Source organism: Brienomyrus brachyistius, chromosome 3 (genome assembly GCF_023856365.1).
Source record: "Brienomyrus brachyistius isolate T26 chromosome 3, BBRACH_0.4, whole genome shotgun sequence".
In the NCBI taxonomy this organism is placed as follows: Eukaryota; Metazoa; Chordata; class Actinopteri; order Osteoglossiformes; family Mormyridae; genus Brienomyrus; species Brienomyrus brachyistius.
In genome coordinates, this window is record NC_064535.1 from 22,129,635 (window position 1) to 22,147,343 (window position 17,709).

At 43.3% G+C, this 17,709-nt stretch overlaps 1 protein-coding gene and 1 long non-coding RNA gene across 2 annotated transcripts; one reads left to right on the top strand and one right to left on the bottom strand.

Annotated features, from left to right (window-relative positions):
• Positions 1–440: 440 nt before the first annotated feature.
• On the top strand, positions 441–11,509 carry pnpla3 (patatin-like phospholipase domain containing 3). Its single transcript, XM_049009418.1, has 9 exons — positions 441–845; positions 2,117–2,349; positions 2,660–2,725; positions 4,433–4,642; positions 6,027–6,087; positions 6,210–6,443; positions 6,541–6,673; positions 7,224–7,313; positions 9,801–11,509. The coding sequence occupies exons 1-9, from the start codon at positions 659–661 to the stop codon at positions 9,949–9,951; spliced, it is 1,365 nt and encodes a 454-aa protein (XP_048865375.1). The 5' UTR covers positions 441–658; the 3' UTR covers positions 9,952–11,509.
• Positions 11,510–13,035: 1,526 nt separating this feature from the next.
• On the bottom strand, positions 13,036–15,527 carry LOC125739554 (uncharacterized). Its single transcript, XR_007397206.1, has 2 exons — positions 15,116–15,527; positions 13,036–13,314 (listed from the first exon to the last, which is right to left on the bottom strand). It is a non-coding gene; the product is annotated as an uncharacterized LOC125739554 (long non-coding RNA).
• Positions 15,528–17,709: the final 2,182 nt, after the last annotated feature.

Sequence of the window (17,709 nt, forward strand, 5' to 3'; positions counted from 1 at the left end):
TTTTATTCTGTTATCACTTACAAGCAAGGTCTCATTGTACACGCATGTAATGTCAAAGTGTGGCAGAATAATCACTGCCACTGTTTTTCAATGACATTACAAATCAAAACATAACCCCCCCCCCCCCCCCCCCCACGCGTATCGCGATCATAATGAGGGGAAGTTGCAGCGAATGTAGGTATAAATGTGTCACGTGACACATCTTTGGGCGACTAGAAATATGCTAGATATAATGCGATGAATTCAAAGTTAGAGCCGCGCATCAGATGGCCATAGTGCGCGCATGACGGGACCTGAGGTGCGCGCCCGGTAAGGGGGAGTGACGTGACTCGGGAAGGGGGGAGTGACGTCACTCGGGAGAGGGAGTCCACCGGCTTTCCAGTGTAGCCTTCTGCCTCTGTGATTGGCGGAGAAGACGTGGGCTTATTTGATAAAAGTCTCATTGATAGCGTTAATAAGAAAAACATGAGATTTCCAGAAGTTATTTATTCGAGTGTGGGCTGCTTTTACCTTGTATACATTTTATACTTTTTAGAACAGAAGCAGACCGCCTTTCTAAATGTCTTATTTTCTAGAAAATCTCAAGTAGCCGATATATTTATATATTCGTAATATTTGTAGATATTTCCTGCAAAAAAAACTTTTTTTCTAGCAGGGTATGTTAGACTTAGAGGGAGGATGGAACATTTCCTTTGCTGGCTGTGGCTTTTTGGGCGTCTACCACATCGGGGTGGCCGGTTGTTTGCTGGAGCGAGCCCCGTATCTGGTTGAAGGCGCCACGAAGATATACGGGGCTTCGGCTGGTTCCTTGACTGCCTCCGTACTTGCCACGCGTGCCTCATTAGGTAGTTGGATGCTTATTTTAATACACCGATCCGTTTGTCTAATTTTAGGTTTAGCTCTTTAGGTGTTTTGCAAGAGACAGAGGTCTGACAAACTGGATTATTGGAAGTTGGTTGGCGTGCATTTATTGCACAAAACTTAATTTTCCTCTTGCATTATTGCTTTTGCTGTTGTTTAGACTTTTGTACGTAGCCACTTGTACGCTTAGTTTATAATTGCATATTCTAAACAGGAGCGCTGTATCAATAACTTTCAGATATTATTATTATTGAATGAATTAGTCTGCATAGTTGTGGTGCTGTCGCCATTTTTTTAACAATTAAGTGCTTATGCCGGTATCCTGACATTACCATTTTAATCCCATAAGATAAAATGCACTGCATATGTTAACGTTTCTATGTATTTCCTCTGTACTATTCTCTGTGCGCGTGTCAGCCGGTTATGCATGAAGTACGTCTGAGTCCTAGAATTTGCACAGAAATAGGACCAATGCATTATTCCTGTAGCATTGCCTTTAAAGGCACCTTTTTATATTGCACTGTTTATTATTCATTGTGTAGTCCCCACTTAGCAAGTACTCTGTTATTGTCAGAGTACTGAGCTCTCAAATATGAAATGTTACAATGAACAAAAGAAAATGTGTTAATTCTGAATATATGCTGGTTTCCTCTCATTTTTTCATTTAAAAACGTTCACTACTGTAGCGCTCCCCTTTTCCGTACATTGACTCAGTCTTTACTCGCCATGTATGTCTTTCAGTCGTGATGTCATCGGTCTCGGTTATCCGTTGGTACCCTGACCGGCTTATCTGTTTTCGGGTCGTTGTTAGCGCACTATAGCCAACAAATTATCCATCAGCTGAGCTTGTCAGCTCCTGCCGTGGAGCCAATTGGCTGTTAGCGCCTGAGCTGATCGGAGGCGGAGCCCATTCTCCTGCTCCTGAGATGCAGAGTTTACTGTAGGTCAGCGGCTTCCACTGGGGTCAGATCAGCGCACGGGGGCGGATTTAGGTTTCCGTCATCGAGGTGGCAGGAGTGCGCGGTCCGCAGCACTCAGGTTTGGGGAGGGGGTTGTTAATTTCCAAAAATAGTTATGTATTTCAAACGATTGGAAAAAAATGTGACCTGCCGATCGATCAGCAGGCACCCCCCCCAACGCAAAGACACACGGGCGAGTCCATGAAATTTGGCTGATTTTAGCCATCAGATTTTGGACACAATTAGAGCTGAACAGTGTAGCGTTTTTTAACATTGTCCTTTCTTGTCTGGTGAAGAAAGGTGCTGTGAAGATGTGCTCATTCTGGCCAGGGAGGCACGTAAGCGTAGCCTGGGACCCCTCCACCCCAGCTTCAAGTGCTCGAAGGTCATCAGGGCGGGGCTCGAGCGAGACATGCCAGCCGATGCCCACCGCCACGCCTCCGGGCGCCTCTGCGTGTCCCTCACGCGGGTGTCTGATGGGGAGAACGTGCTGGTGTCCCAGTTTGACACCAGGGAGGAGCTCATCCAGGTGAGCCAACTTGGATACAGGCTCTGCTCTGCTGGACGTCAAAGCTCCAACTGAACTCAGCCTTGGCTTTACCATTAATTTAATTAACCTACATTAACCACAAGTTATAAGCCCAAACTTAAGGTGGAATGAATCAGATCTGTATTTTGAGGACGACGTCCTACATCCTAAATGTTTTCTCTGCACCCGTTTAAGAAGGGGGTAATTGACTAATCCCTTGTTTTAAGTATAAATCATATGGCCGAATTGGGGCAGGCAGTGTTGGAAGGTAATGGAAATCATAACCTTGCATTTTCTTTCTTCCCCTTAGGCTTTACTCTGCAGCTGCTTCGTTCCCATGTACTGTGGTCTGATCCCGCCATCTTTCCGTGGAATGGTAATGCTCTTCTCATGTGACCTTTTTCCTCAGATCACATGACTGCCATAACACACCTTTGATCTGAACAGGAAGGGTACGGAATGAAGGTTAAGAAGGCCAGCTACAGCCAGCTCTTTAATTTTAGGAAATAATCACCAGGGAGACCTCACACCTCTGGGACCCGTGTCTTCATGGGGTTTCCCGTCACGGTCCAAAAACATGCCGAGATTAACTGGAGTTCCCAAGCTGCTCTTAGCTGCGCCTGTGTATGTGAATGGTGTGTGAGTGTGCCTTGCGATGGGATGGCGCCCCCTCCTGGGTTGTTCCCTGCCTCGTGCCCTGCGATGGGCTGACGCCCCCTCCTGGGTTGTGCCTGTAGCTCCGGGACGGGCTACAGACCTCCGTGACCTTGAATAGGACAAGCGGTTACAGGAAGTCAATGGATAGAATAATTGTTCATAATCATTAATCACAGTGTCAGTATGTTTGATCAGATCATCTAAGGGATTGATGCAGGTCAACGAGTGCGACTGAAATCAGAGACTGAAAGGCAGTTTATATAATGTAGCCTTTCACCTCCAGTTTAACCTTAGACCATAATATGCTGTTACACTGCTACACTAGTGTTACTGCACTAGTATGTACTAATCCTGGCCAAGAATTATGCTGTTTCTGCTACCCAGAAATCTACTTCACAGGGTAATTTGAGGAATTATCAGATCAACTACAATTCAAAGCAAAAGATCTGGTAATAGTCAGACTCTCTTTTTGCCTCCAGAGGTCAGGTAGCCGGTATAATGTGACTCTCAAACAAGATCCATCATAACATTAATGTTATTCAGAAGAATAGTTTAAGGAGCTATAAATGTATGTCAGGATATTTTTCTGGGAGGTGATTCAGAAAAGTCGAAGGACTTATAGAGGTTTATGATCCTGTAAAGACTTACACAAATATAAATATACTTGATACACACCAAACGGTGTAGAGCTGTGATGGTGATAAACAAGGAAGAGATCGTGTCAGCTGATGACAGAAAAACCTCCCAGGCTCTTCTAGATTACTTTATTGCAGTGTCTCCCAGTCCGGTCTTCAGGGATCCACAGATAGTCCACATTTGTGCTCCCTCCCAGCTCCCGGAGCAAAAACGTGGACTGTCTGTGGGTAACCAAGGACCGAATTGGGAAATACTGCCCTATTGTCCGACTGATCTAATAATCTGAGCTGAGTTATATAGCTGTGGTTGGCCTCCTTACCATTTCCATTCAAGTGACAGATCTGTTCTGGCCAGTGTGGTTTTTGTTGGGTTCGAAAAGTTTACTATAGTGAAGAGCCTTGAGGAAGTGGACCAGGTTCAGTTAATTACTGGGATATTGAAAGTTCGGGTCTGTAAGTGAAAGAAATGCCACTTTTGACATGACCTTTTGTGACCCCCGCCACAAAATGAGCCTTTATTACATACCTGTCATCTTGGAAAACGGGCATCGCGAGAGAACAACCTACTCTTCACCTTGAAATTGAATTGAAAACCTTTATTGGAATTGCATGTTTATACAATGAATTGCTTAACAGGGTTCAGTTCAGGTACAGCTCTCCGGTAGCTACTTTTCTGGAATGTGGTCATGTGGGAATTTATGGACCTATATTGCCCACTAGAGGGCAGTGTTGAGAACCAGTCGTGACCTGGGTGAGTTGGGCCTTTCAGGGTGTCAATTGTCGATCCCCAGCGTTACGTGGACGGAGGCATGAGCGACAACTTGCCCCTGTATGCACTGAAGAACACCATCACTGTGTCCCCGTTCGCCGGCGAGAGCGACATCTGCCCTAAGGACAGCTCCATAAGCTTCCACGAGTTGCGCATCACCAACACCAGCATCCAGATGAATGTGGATAACGTGTACCGGCTTAGCAGAGCTCTCTTCCCACCGGAGCCCAAGGTACGTTCCTCCATGAACACGCCGCATCCCATAATGCAGGCCCATTTAATACATATAACCATGCTGAAAGAGGTGCAAATTTTATTGATCGCTATGAAGGAAACCACGAACTGGCCAGTTACAGAATCCAGCTGGGAATGACATCACACCCGAGTTCATTGCGCTACAGGACAGGAAGCCGGAAAGCCATTTAGCAATACCAGGGACCTGTTTCAAACACTGGGATTTCTTGCTTAGCCGGATAACTTTTCGTTAAACAGGCCCCGGTTCTAGCCAGGTTCATTGTTAACCATTGTGAGCAGTATCAGTGCATTATTAAGTGGGTGTTCCAGGTGAGACTTCCGACTCAGAACTCGCATGGCTGCCGACATGAAATTCCGACTTCTCAATTCAAATGTAACGTGACACTTGGCACTGCTGATCTCCTCCCCAGCCGTCTTGTGGACATCCTAGAAATAACAAAATGAAAGCATTGCTTTGAATAGAGTAAAAAAACCGACCTGGTGTGAGAACTTATTTCCAGAGGATGTGGCAAAGGAACAAGATAACAGAGGTCAGATCAGAGGTCAGATCTATCTAGCTTTCTTTATCTTTGTAGTGATGTATTGTTTTAAGATTTGTACTTGTGTACTGAGACCATTCAAATGAGAATAAGTACAAGACCACTTAGTACCATAAAGCAACGTTAGGAAGGAATTCTTTGTGGAATTTGTGTGACCCTGGTGTATGGAAAGGTTGATAGGAGGAGGGAGGATTTACGAGCAGAAAGCCTTTGTGGCCATTGGGGGGGAGGGGGGCGACTGATATATGTGCCAAGGTGAATTTGTGAGTGTAGTCTCACTGGAGCCAGCTTTGCTCTCTCTCTGATCCCGAGGTCATGACATCCTGTCACATTCTTCAGCCTCACGGTCTTGCGAGAGAACTTTGTTATTATTTGGCACCAGTCACCTCTGATGCCATTTTTTTCTCGTATGGCATAAAACTGGGCCTTTAAACGGAGCCCTTAAAGTCTCATGTGAGTGACCTACAATGCCTGTCTACAGTAAAGAAGTCTCTATCTGATTGGCTGCAGGCATGTAACTAGTGATTAGAGAAATGACTTTGAGTCTCACTGTGTGTGGGATTGTTGTGTCTATTATAAGAGCACCAAGCAATGAGAAGGACAAGAAGGTCTGAAATGAAGAAATTGTTTTAGCCTTTTAATTTTAATACAAAAAAAGCAAAATTCAGCCCTAAATCCTTCAGTTTTTTTGCCCATCATACTGAAACCAGAGAGAGGGCCCTGAAATAGTGTAAATGGGTCTGTGTGTTTGTGAGGCCTGAGGGTGTGCTGGTTATTTCGGCACATTTCATAAATTGCACATTGTCTCTCTGTGTGAGACAGGTGCTGGCTGAGATGTGCCAGAGTGGGTATAAGGACACACTTCGCTTCCTTAAACAGAACAGTGAGTATTCAGTGTCGGTGTGGTCAGATGTATAGATTTTGGTGGCATGTTTGAACCTTACCAGTTAGGAGTGTTTGATTTGGAGTAATAGTTGAGTGTTCAGAATGAATGACCTGCTGCAGACCTCCTGAGGCTGGACTGCCCGTCCGCTGGCCTCTCCGTGGAAGACGGCCAGTGCCTTGCACCCGCCTGCCATTGTTTCTCCGTGGCAAAGAGCAGCCCGTCGTTGCACGGGAAGCCTGTCACCACAGAGGGCGCCCGGGCATGGGTGCTGCGGAGACTGCGTCGCATGCGGAGGCAGCACTGGTGTCGCGACGAGCAGATCGTCGATTGCCTGCCGCCCTCTCTAAAGCAGGGTACGTGCCCTGCCCTGGTGTGGGGGGGGGGACTGCACTTTCTGCGATGCATTTTATGACAAATTTTTGGATTGAATTTTCTTTCCTTTCTTCCCAGTTTTCCTCGAGGCCTGCATGGAAAAGCATGGTCTGTATGCCCAGGTGACGGACATGCTGCCTGTGCGCGTCGCCTCCTACATCCTGCTGCCCTGCACCCTCCCCGTGGAATCAGCCTACTCTGTTATCCAGAGGTCAGTGCTCACTAGTGCAGTTTGCGCTCTGCTTGTGTGTGTGTGTGTGTGTGTGTGTGTGTGTGTGTGTGTGTGTGTGTGTGTGTGTGTGTGTACTAACAACCACTCCTCGTAGCGAGTGAGTTCCGATCCAACATCCCGGTCGTTAAGCCAAATGGTCGTGACTCTGACTGCACTTACGACTTCGTCAGCCTTCTGTACTCGGTGTCTTTTATCCTTTATGAAGTGCACATTTTTTACATTTTGTACATTGAACTTCACTCCAACATTGTGCAGGCATATCGAGATGTATCTGTCTTTTTTTTTTTTGTGAATGGTTGCTAGCAGAGGTGGCCACTAAATAAGTAGTGGTTGTAGTTTAAATGATGACTTGCCATTTTTCAATTAAAAAAAAAAACTGATTTGACTGAGTTTGTGATGAAACGGTGCCATCTACTGGTTATACTTACTGGTCACTGTATTCAAAACAAATCCAGTTTCAAGCGGCCCAGGCACTGCTCTGAGGTGTGTGTTTTGACACAGCTGTACCACCACTGCTGTCACATGGTAGGTTTCTGGAGTGGATGCCAGAGGTGCCCGAGGACCTGAACTGGTTGTGTGGTGTGGCCAAAACTGCGTACCAGCAACTGTGGAAGGGAAGGTGAGAGATTCTGCCTTGTAGCTGAGCCATCCCCAGCAGCCAGGTCTTGTATGTGGAATCTTCCCACTAAATCTATTCAGGGTTGCTTCTGACTTTGCTTCCTATGGTGTTTAACCGGGCCTCACTAACATGCTGTGTGCCTGCATGCATTTTGTCTGAATCAGCGTCTCCCAATCCGTTCCTTGGTGAGCCACAGACAGTCCATGTTTTTGCTCCCTGGGAGGAAGCAAAAATGTGGACTGTCTAGCAGGGAGCTCAGAGGGAGCAAAAACATGGACCGACTGCAGGTCCCCGAGGACCGGATTGGGAAACACTGGTCTAAATCATAATTAAAATGACGCATTTTATGTGGGACATGGCTGCAAGCAACAAATACCTGGGGATGGACATCTAGTTGATTATTTTTTTTTTTTTTTCACCAACTAATTAAGGACAAAAGGCAAATCAAAACTTGCATACTTAAGGTTTGTTTATACTGCAAAACCGAACGGACAAGTTCAGCATCCAGTCCTGTTTGCACTACAAATGGAGGTCATGAAAATGGTCTGCAGGAAACATGCAGTAGGAATTTCATTTTATTCTGTACGCATGACGGTCTCGTAGAAAAACTAGGTGACTCATTCCTTTTCAAAGGTTCAGATTAGGTGATGTTTGCACCAGAAAAGTTTTTAAATATGTGTAAATAGATGGAAATGAGTGAAAGTATAAAATGATTTAAAAAATGTATTCCTAAATAATGGGTGTGAATTCAGCAGTGAGACTTAATCTTCTCCTAATTTGGAATCTTGAAGAGTACATGGTTATTAGAAAGTTCTTTGTGGTAGAGCGAGCAAGGATGGGTGTTTAATTCTCAGAACAGTGTCACCACAATTTGTCGAGTTATCCAAGAGTGATAAGCAGTATGATGATGTAAAATGAAATGAAGACAACATCTCCGGATGGGTACCCCACTCTCAAGGGGGGGGGGGGGCTGACAACTCTGTATTTACCACATTGTGGTAATGTCAATGTGATCCAAAAAAACGAAAGGCTGGGTAAGGGTTAGCGTTATCATGCTTATGACTAGGGTTATGCTCTTGGAGATGCATGGAGAGTCCCACAATGAGAGGAATATATTTAGTGGAGAAGATGCATGCAGAGTTAACCTTCTGTAGATTCCCTCAGCCAAGCTAAAATAAAATATTCCCTTCAGAACCCCCCAGTCTCTAGCTGAAATGTCTACAGTAGCGTTGTGGGTGCAGATTGCAGATGTCTGTGAGAGGTCATTGAGACTCTTTGTAGTACATCTTATCCTACTTTATGGTTTCGTAACCTTGAACACTAATATGTTTTTGACTACTGTCTGTGAATTGGCCTAGGAAACACTCATGGTCAACAATTTAACTCACAGTAATACACACAGTGACAAAAAAAAGTACTCAGACGGAGTGGTGCAAATGAAATGAATCTGCATGTAGTGAAAGGTCATGTGACTGTATGGCAGTGATTATAATATCAGATCATACGGACAACGGAGTTGGCTGTGTGGGCACACTGCTGCTCCCATGTCTCCCACATGCCCATTGGTCCCAACATCGGGCAACTGTGACATCTGCATGTTCCCACCTGGCCTCATGCAAACCCACAATACGACCCCTAACAAACTCCAGTGCTGGTAATGCTGTCTAATGCGCCTACGAGGCATCCTCTGTGTCTGGTGACTAGATGTGCCAGCTCCTTGCAGATCAAATCATTTACATACCCATCTCTGGTCTGCACGTGAACCAAATTATATCCAAATCGGACCATTACTTCTGGGCGCTTAACTATACTCGGTGACAAAAAAAAATCTTTAAGACAATATAAAGAGCAGAAGCTACAGTCAAAATAGTTAATCTAACACCTTTTTTTTTTTTTTTTTAATTGCAAGCGTAACTGTGGTCAGAGCGCACTCTAGCAGACTGTTTGTCTAGCTCACTTCCTTGGCAGTCGGCTTTACAAGTAGAATTTCCGAGAGTCTCGATCACCACTTCCAGTTCTGAAGATGACATTTAAAGGTCAAGGACTCGGTAACCGTGAGTGACAGCAGCGTCTCATGACTGCATATCAACTTCCTGGCTGCATCTCAATTTCTTGTCACAAACCTGATGTTGCAGAAAACCGTCTATGTCACAGCTGCGCAAAGCTTTTGTTCTGTTAGCTGCCCCGTTCCATTAAACCATACCTCAGGACTTGCTCCTTAGAAAATCTGACGTTTCATTTTTTTTTCCTCTTGCCGCTTACTGTGCTAAATGTATCTCTGATACCAAAGATTGTTGCAGTTGCAAATTACCTTCAGATAATCTAGCTGTCTGGTTTAAATGGTTACTGTAGTATCTTTGTGTCCTGAGCAATAAAGTTTGCAGGGAGCTGTCTAAACCCAGGTGACTGTTACACTGCTCGTACTATTTGTCGTCAATGTAGCGGTAGGTCTCCTGTAAACTGTATGTGTCTTACCTGGCTTTACAGCAAGGCCTCGCTGCAGATGTGTGTGGACGTGCCCAGATCCCTAAACCTCGCCCTGTTCACACCCGAAGTCTACTACCAGCTCTCCACCAGCAACCTCCACCGCTACCATTTGGACCCTCTCAGCGTCTTGACCCAAGCACTCACCCCTTAAGGAGAAGCTCTCTGTCTGCATCCTAAGCCAGGAATTGCACAATGGCATGCCCCAGACTGTAACCTTTGACCTCTGACCTCTGTTGCTTTTACTACCAGTAGAGCACAGAACTCTGCAGTTTCATCTTGTTAGCGGACTCAGAGCAAACTTGGGCCTCAAGTTTCTTAATGGATTGTCTTGTGACGTGACTCCACTAACTGGGCCATGTTGGAAGTGTCTGTGCTGCATTGGTATCCTCTGTAGGGCACTTTGCCTCTTTATTTACCTCAGTAAGCAGGTTTGTCATCATTAAAATAATTTGTGGAGCACCCTGCCAGAACACAGCCAGGAGGACCTCACACCGTATCTCTTACCAGCAAGAAATCATAAATTGCATCATTTCCTGTGTATGCTTAACAATTCTGTACCTATACCAGTGCATATACTGATTATTCTTATTGCCAAATTGGGCAATAATAGAAATTTGCACACCTTAACTATTGGTTCCATGTTCACCATCTTCAGTCAGGGTGAGGGTTTTCTGTCCTATGTAGCATAGGAAAGTAGAAATAAATTTCAAGTAATTAACTTAATGACTGATACTTTATTGATCCCTGTGGGGAAATTCTCTTTACGGCTCCCCTGACTTCCTCTCTGTAGATGAGAGTAAGCAGGCTGTGAAGGGCAGCCGCCCATAGCGGCACCTAGGCTGCTGGGGGGCGGGGGCTCTGGACCCCCATGACCCTGCATAGGACAAGCATGTATAGAATGGATGGATGTGTGGTAACATAGGTTTTAATTGCATATGTATAAGAGCGCTTACTGTTTTTTGAAATGGGCGTCAGCCAAGTTAGAATTAAAATTCACAGTTTTTTTGTTGCTGTATGGGTAGGGATACCTTTTTAGTCTAGCTGGAGAAAAAGCCTAATTTTCCTTGTATTTCTTATGGTGCTATAAAGGCATTTTGCCAAAGATGTGTGATAATATCACTGTGATTACAAACCTTCACATTTGTGTTTTTTTTCTTCTTCAGAAAACCTTTTGGTGGGAAAAATAATGTTAGTTGCCCGAGGTGCACACTGCCTGACACGTGTGACATTCCGTTAGTGGGGCTCAGTGTTACAGAGATCCGCCGGGGAGCATCTGTGGTCAGTGCCGGCCCTAGTCCATCTTGTGCTTGCCAGGAGCCGCCCATGTGTGCATTTACGATGTTAATTTCGATTTCCCTCATCCTGCGGAGAAATTCCACGTCAATTTTAATAGCACATTTTCTATTTGGTCTATATAAGCGTGTAATTTTACGTTTAGGTGTTTCGCGGTTTCAGCTAATTTTATTCTGTACCTTCTCCAAGTGAGGATTTTAAGCAATTTTAAGGATATTCATGATTCTTAGAGCGAGGATATTGCTGCAATGTTAATTGGCTGCTTGATCAACCTTACCTAGTGACAGCAATTATTACACATATTTATGCGTTTGAAATGCATTAAATATGTGACTGCTGTTTTTATATTTGAATGCTATATTGATGAAAAATGACATTACTGAAAAAATGCATCTGCATTAAAATCAATTATCGTTTTTCTCTATGTTCAACTTTTTTTTTAACCAATCTCCTGCTTAGGCATGGGGGGGGGTTGTTTTAAGTGACCTTTTCTGACCGGCGATGATCACGTGAAATCTCCCAAGGGGGCCACCCCCTGATCATAAAGATTTACAGAAAGGCACCCCCTCCACTCCAGCCAGCAAATTACTTGCCCTCCGAAAAGTCTGTGGACGTTATTGACCCTGTGTATGGTGAGCACCTAATCCATGTCAAGGGGGACACGATAAGCAAAAAATATTAGTTGGTACCTTGAGCGGAGATTAACGCTCTCCCATTCTATGATGTCATAAGTGGGAGGGGGCATATCCCTAATTCTGATCGGTCGAGGGTATAAGAATAAGGGCATTATCTCCATATATGGTATCATACGTGCTTATGCCACGTGTTGCAGATAGGGGGCCATATGGTTTGTGAGATTGCTGTTAAACTTTAATAGAATGAAAATACATTACATGTATTTATGTGTTATTTTTAAATACGTTTTTAAGAAATAATAAAACATATGGCAGGATGAATGTAATACACGTCCAGCAGGGTCTGTCTATAGTGCAGGAGGTCCCCGGTTCAAGCCTTGTGCAGGGCAGTCTCTGTTTTTGCGGCGCGTCGCCCGGCAGATCATTGTAATGATGCCTTAAGGGTTATAACCCTTTAACAATACATAACTACTGGGTCAGTCTGTGCCAAATCAACCAATGTCCAGAAAAGTTCCATGGGCATCATTCCTGATTTTGATGAAAACTTGGCATTTTGATCCTTATAGAGAACACTGAAAATTCCCCAAGTTTTATTGAAAAATTCTGATGCAGTCCAAAATTATGGCCCTTTCAAGTTTGGGTGCCACGCCCCTTTTCTTGCACTCGCGAATCGCGCATATAATTTGTTCAGCAGACCATATCTTCACTTCTAAGCATGCTAGAGTGCTGAAAATTGCTCTCCTGGTATACTTTTTCCTGGTATACAACACCATGGTAGGCAGTCGTAATGAAAACCATGTCTAGGCCCCATGTTTGGCACCTAACTCAGTTGTAGTTGCCTACCTAATACCTTGATTTAGTGTAAAAATGATCTTGACAGCATCAGCCAGCATTAGTTCATAGATGTATGGAATGTTAAGGGCCAATTTGACTTAACTTCCCCTCTTTCCCTTCCTTTTTTAGATCCAGGATAGGTTTTGGTAATCACTATCCTAGTTTTAATTAGTTTTGTCAACTAGATGTTTCTTTTTTTCCTAAGACCGGTCTGTATACTTACTCTTGGACTGATAGTTTCACTAAACGATTTACCTTCTTCCCTTCAGTAACTCTCAATCTGAAAGAGCCTGCAACTCTTAATATAGCGCCTTTCTTGAATGTACCGACCTTTTAAAATCAGGGTTCTTTTAGAATACAGCTGAAAAGATACTATTCAACTCAAACTATACGAACAACATGGCAAAAGAATTCAATAATGAACAGTACATCACATAGGTTGTCTTTACAATATGATTCAGTTCAATGTTCCGTTCAGTCCTCATCCATTTAATCAATGAAAGGTAATTGCACAATCCTACCACAATATCAGTGAGATGGTCTTCCAGTAGGAAAAATAAAGTTCAAACCGTGTCCCTTCGAGCCGGTTGTGACGTTTTCTCAGCCTCTTAAAGCGTGAAATCCTTGGGCAAACCTCGCCGTCCGATGTCCTCGTGCACGCGCGTCTCCTCACACATGCACACGAGCTAATGAACTTTCGTCGTTATCCCTCGATGCCCGAGAAACTCTCCCGGGTGGAATAAAAACCTGGCCTGCACAACAGGCCATAAACATTATATTTTTATCAAAAGTGCTTAAATCTTAACAGTTGAAAAGGAAAAATAAACAGTTTGTCTTTCACGGTTAACTCAAAATGGCTACGGTATTTTTCCACTACACGTTAGCCTCAGTACACATTAAAAGTAATACAAAACACATAAAATAAATTTGAAAAAAAAATCATTTGTACATTCAGTTGTCAAGTAAAGCCAAAAAATAACCCATTTGCTTTGAATTATGTCTTTCCATTTTCCATAAGAAAACGAACTTCAGTTAAACCGTTTACTCATACAAAAAACTTCTCTCAAACTCTATAAAAACACAACAAAACTCACCAAAACTACCGACTGCTACCATTTCAACAATCTGCAACACTGTTTTGACTGAAAAAGATCCGAAATTCACTTTGAAAACTAGAAAATTGTTCTAACTTCGCGCCTCCGCTGCTTGTTTAGTCTGCTGCCGTTACTGTGCACGCGCGAGTAGGGGGGAGGGGCATGCTGTAGGAATGTTACACCAAAATTTTTACATGAAAATGTTTAAACGTGTATATTACACTATTTCACAAATCTTTGTTTTATGTCTTATCTCATAGTTAATTATTTATTAACTATTTATTTTACTATTTATAATATTTGTAACCTGGGTTACATTATGCTTAAATTCTTTATTAATTATCGTTGGTTATATGCTTTATAACATATTTGAAGACTACTTGCTTCACCTGTTTTCAATAAAAGATAGTGTTGTGTGGGGATCGTGGCTCTACGCACAAGCGCGACATGGAGAGAGAGCGAGAGTCATTTTAACAAGGATTGCCCGCGTTATTCCTTGATTCTTGCTGTCGAAATGCTTAGGATGTTTTATTTTAAATAACGTATTGGCCAAAAAAGAGTTTCATTACTTAAAAAATGTTATGGTTAAAGGGTCTTATTTGAAATGTGTGTCTGCTTGTGTGCGCATGCACAAGATCGGTGAGTCTCGGGCAATCATTTCAGCCGCGTTTTTCAAATAGGCCGGTCGCACGTACCAGAGCTGCACTGTTTATCGAATCATTACTGAGGCTGATACACGGTTGTTTAGATTCTTATTCAATTCTTATTGCATAAATGATTTAGATCACACTCATACTAATTTAAAATAGCTATATAACAAAAGAGCTAAACATGTCCTAAATTCTTGCTTGTTGGCCATTTCTACACCGCCCACCTGCTACTAGTGCGATAAGAAAACCCCCACTGCTTATCTGTACTATCATGTATAGTGTGGCGCTGTAATGAAAAAGAGTTCATTGCAGCCTAAATTCTTGGGCCGCTGTCCGTTCCTACACACAGCGCATTCAGCATACCGAGGGGCTAAACTCTGTAACACTGAAAACAGGAACCTACTTGCAGGCAGGTAGAGCAAGGGGACCTCACCCTAAGGTGGTTGTGACACAGGGAAACAGATGGTGTGTTTTGCAAGGTTGCTGAGACATTACGTCAACGCTTGCCCTACTGGGCTTAACAAGGGAAGGGGTCGCTACAGCTGCAATAGATAAGACGAAAAGGTGGGTGTGGGTACTAACAAAAAGCAAACTAACAAAATAGAGTTGTTTGGCAACGCGAGTGGAAAATACCAAGACCAGCAGACGCCCCAGACGGGCTATATAAGCCAGACACAGACAACAGCGTTTGAGCTTCCTCGGGTATGCACTGTTTGTGCATATGAGCATGGCTCCTGGATCGCGGTCTGTGCAAGGAATAAAGAGAGCGGACTTACAACCATCCTTCGCCTCCAGTGTGCATCTCTTACCTCAACAACGGACTCGGCGGAGACAGGCTCTGTTGGGTTCAGCCTAGGTGTTGAACCCCTGCTGGGTGACCAGTCTCTGGATACAAAGCAAGACGCAACACCGGTGATCTCTTTATCTCACAGCAGGGAAGCCCGGTCCGGTCAGAGACTCGTCTCTTGACTCGACTCAGCCGACTTCGGAGGAGGGCTTCTCTCGCAGTTCCTTTTATTGAGCACTTCCATTTGCATTGCAGTAGAGGTGTCACATGACACAGTAATACCATATATTGTCGATAACACATGAGCGTTCCTAATAATGCCTGCTGTTGCTACACGGAACAAAACGATTAGACGTACAAGCATATGCGATTTTGCAACATCTATTTCTAAATAGCTTTAGCTGAAACTCTGTGGTTAGCATCTATCAGCAAGAAAACACATTTTGTGCACTTTAGCCTGCACTCTTTCCTGAGCGGCCTAAGTGTCGCCCTGCAAACTTACAGGCGATACATAAAAGGCAACAAGCATCATTTCCAACAGGCTCCAACAATACTCAGTTAACAACCATGATTAATGTTTTTTACCCCTTAAATTATTAAAATAACTAAGGCTTTATTCTACCAAAGTTCTAAAAATGTTTTTGATGTATGTTGCTAAATGTCGTTCACTAGTTCCTGCAGCTATTAAATTAATAATAAATTGGCAAAGTACAACTAAATTGTTTTTGTTCCTTAAATGTTCCTTAAAAATCTATACTAATGTGTCTTACATCTTTTCAAGTTATAGTGCTTTTTTTCCTTTTGATTAACGAGACGTAGATAAATTTAGCTAAATGTAGCTAAATAATCCGGGGCTGTTGTGTTAGAGATCGACTTTTATTTAAATTAGAAATAGATTATTTTACACTATTTACAAATAAACATAAGAGAGGATAGAATGCCGGTTCTTTCAAAATGATTTATGACCTAAAGGTCATAAAGGTCAAGGGTCAAAAGTTCACTGGGGGGCGGGGCGTGGTTGTGACGTCATGGGAGAGGGATTTATGTATGATCATTTTAAATTAATTATTTAATTATTTATTATTATTTAAAATTATTTATTTATTTATTATTTTATATTTATTTTAAAAATTATAATTTTATATTGAGGAGAGTGCTTATGAGTGTGGGGTTTTGTTTGGCGCCACCGGGGTGTGGGGGCTGAGCGGGTGGGTTACCTGATGGAGTGTGAGCGTATGCTGTGTCTGGTGCGGTACTGTGGTAAGGTCCTGGGCTTTGGAGAATCCGCAAAGGACTCGGAGAGAGCGATGCTGTGTGTCTGGTGCGGTACTGCGGTAAGGTCCCCACGGATTTGGATAATCTGCAAAGGACTCGGAGAGAGCGATGCCGGAGAGCTGAGAGCCGTGCTGCGTGAGTCTGATGCCGGAGAGCTGAGAGCCGTGCTGCGCGAGTCTGAGAGAAACTCTGAGAGAATGAGACTCTGGGAGAAAATTATAAAGTTGGAGCAAAGAATGAGACTGACGTCCAATAAAAACGCTTAGCGGTAGTTTTGACCGTGTATGTGTTTTTCCTCATGCAACCGTTTGTATTACATCAGCGTAGGTCAAATCCCGATCAAAGTGTATGGGGCCGCACTTTTGTACATCCCGGTAGGGCATCCGGGTCATCTCTAATAACTTGACCCATACATCAAGTTGGACATGTTCTGTTTGAAGTTTTGTTTTTCATATATGACCGTTATGTGCACAAGTACAAATATGGGTTAAAAGAGAAACACGGAGACGAACATAAAAACCATCCGCAGATATTTTTATTACTTCGAGCGGGGTGTTCCTACTTTGGTAAAAGAGGCACAAGGAGCGGGGGGTAGTGTGCTCTAGCAGCGCTCCCACGTTTGTGCACCTGTCTGATGGCAAAGAGACAGAATAGAAAAGCCACACATCAAATTGGACATTTTGGGCCACACATCAAGTTGGACATGTTGTCCCCCAGTAAATTCGCCCCTTTAACCACATCGTTTTTAAGCAATGAAACTCTTTTTCGGCTAATGTGTTATTTAAAAAAAAACATCTTAAGCATTTCGACAACAAGAATCAAGGAATAACGCTGGCGATCCTTGTTAATATAACTCGCTCTCTCTCCATGTCGCACTTGTGCGTGCAGCCACGATACCCACACACCACCGTCTTTTATTGAAACCAGCTGAGGCAAGTCATTTTCGGAACTTTAAAGTGTGTATACAATAAGTAAATGCGTGCAAAAAAAGTATAAAATGTGTTATAAAGCACATAGCCAATGCTAATTAATAAAGAATTTAAGCATAATAACCCAGACGTACCATGGCCTATAGCTGGTAGAAATGGAGCTATCCTACAGCCTACAAGATAAAAGCATATGGGACCAAATTGGTATCAGTAGTCTTTAAAAGAATAAAATACATTATATGAATTTATCAATGCGACATTTTAAATACGTTTTAAGGCATAATAATTTTAAGGGGTCACTGGACGCGTCAAGCTTTTCTAGCTAGAGAGGAAAGAGAGTCGGGCAGTTTTGAATGGTAAAAGCAGTAGTTGTGTATTGTTAGCGGTTTATTTTTTAACAAAATGTCCTATT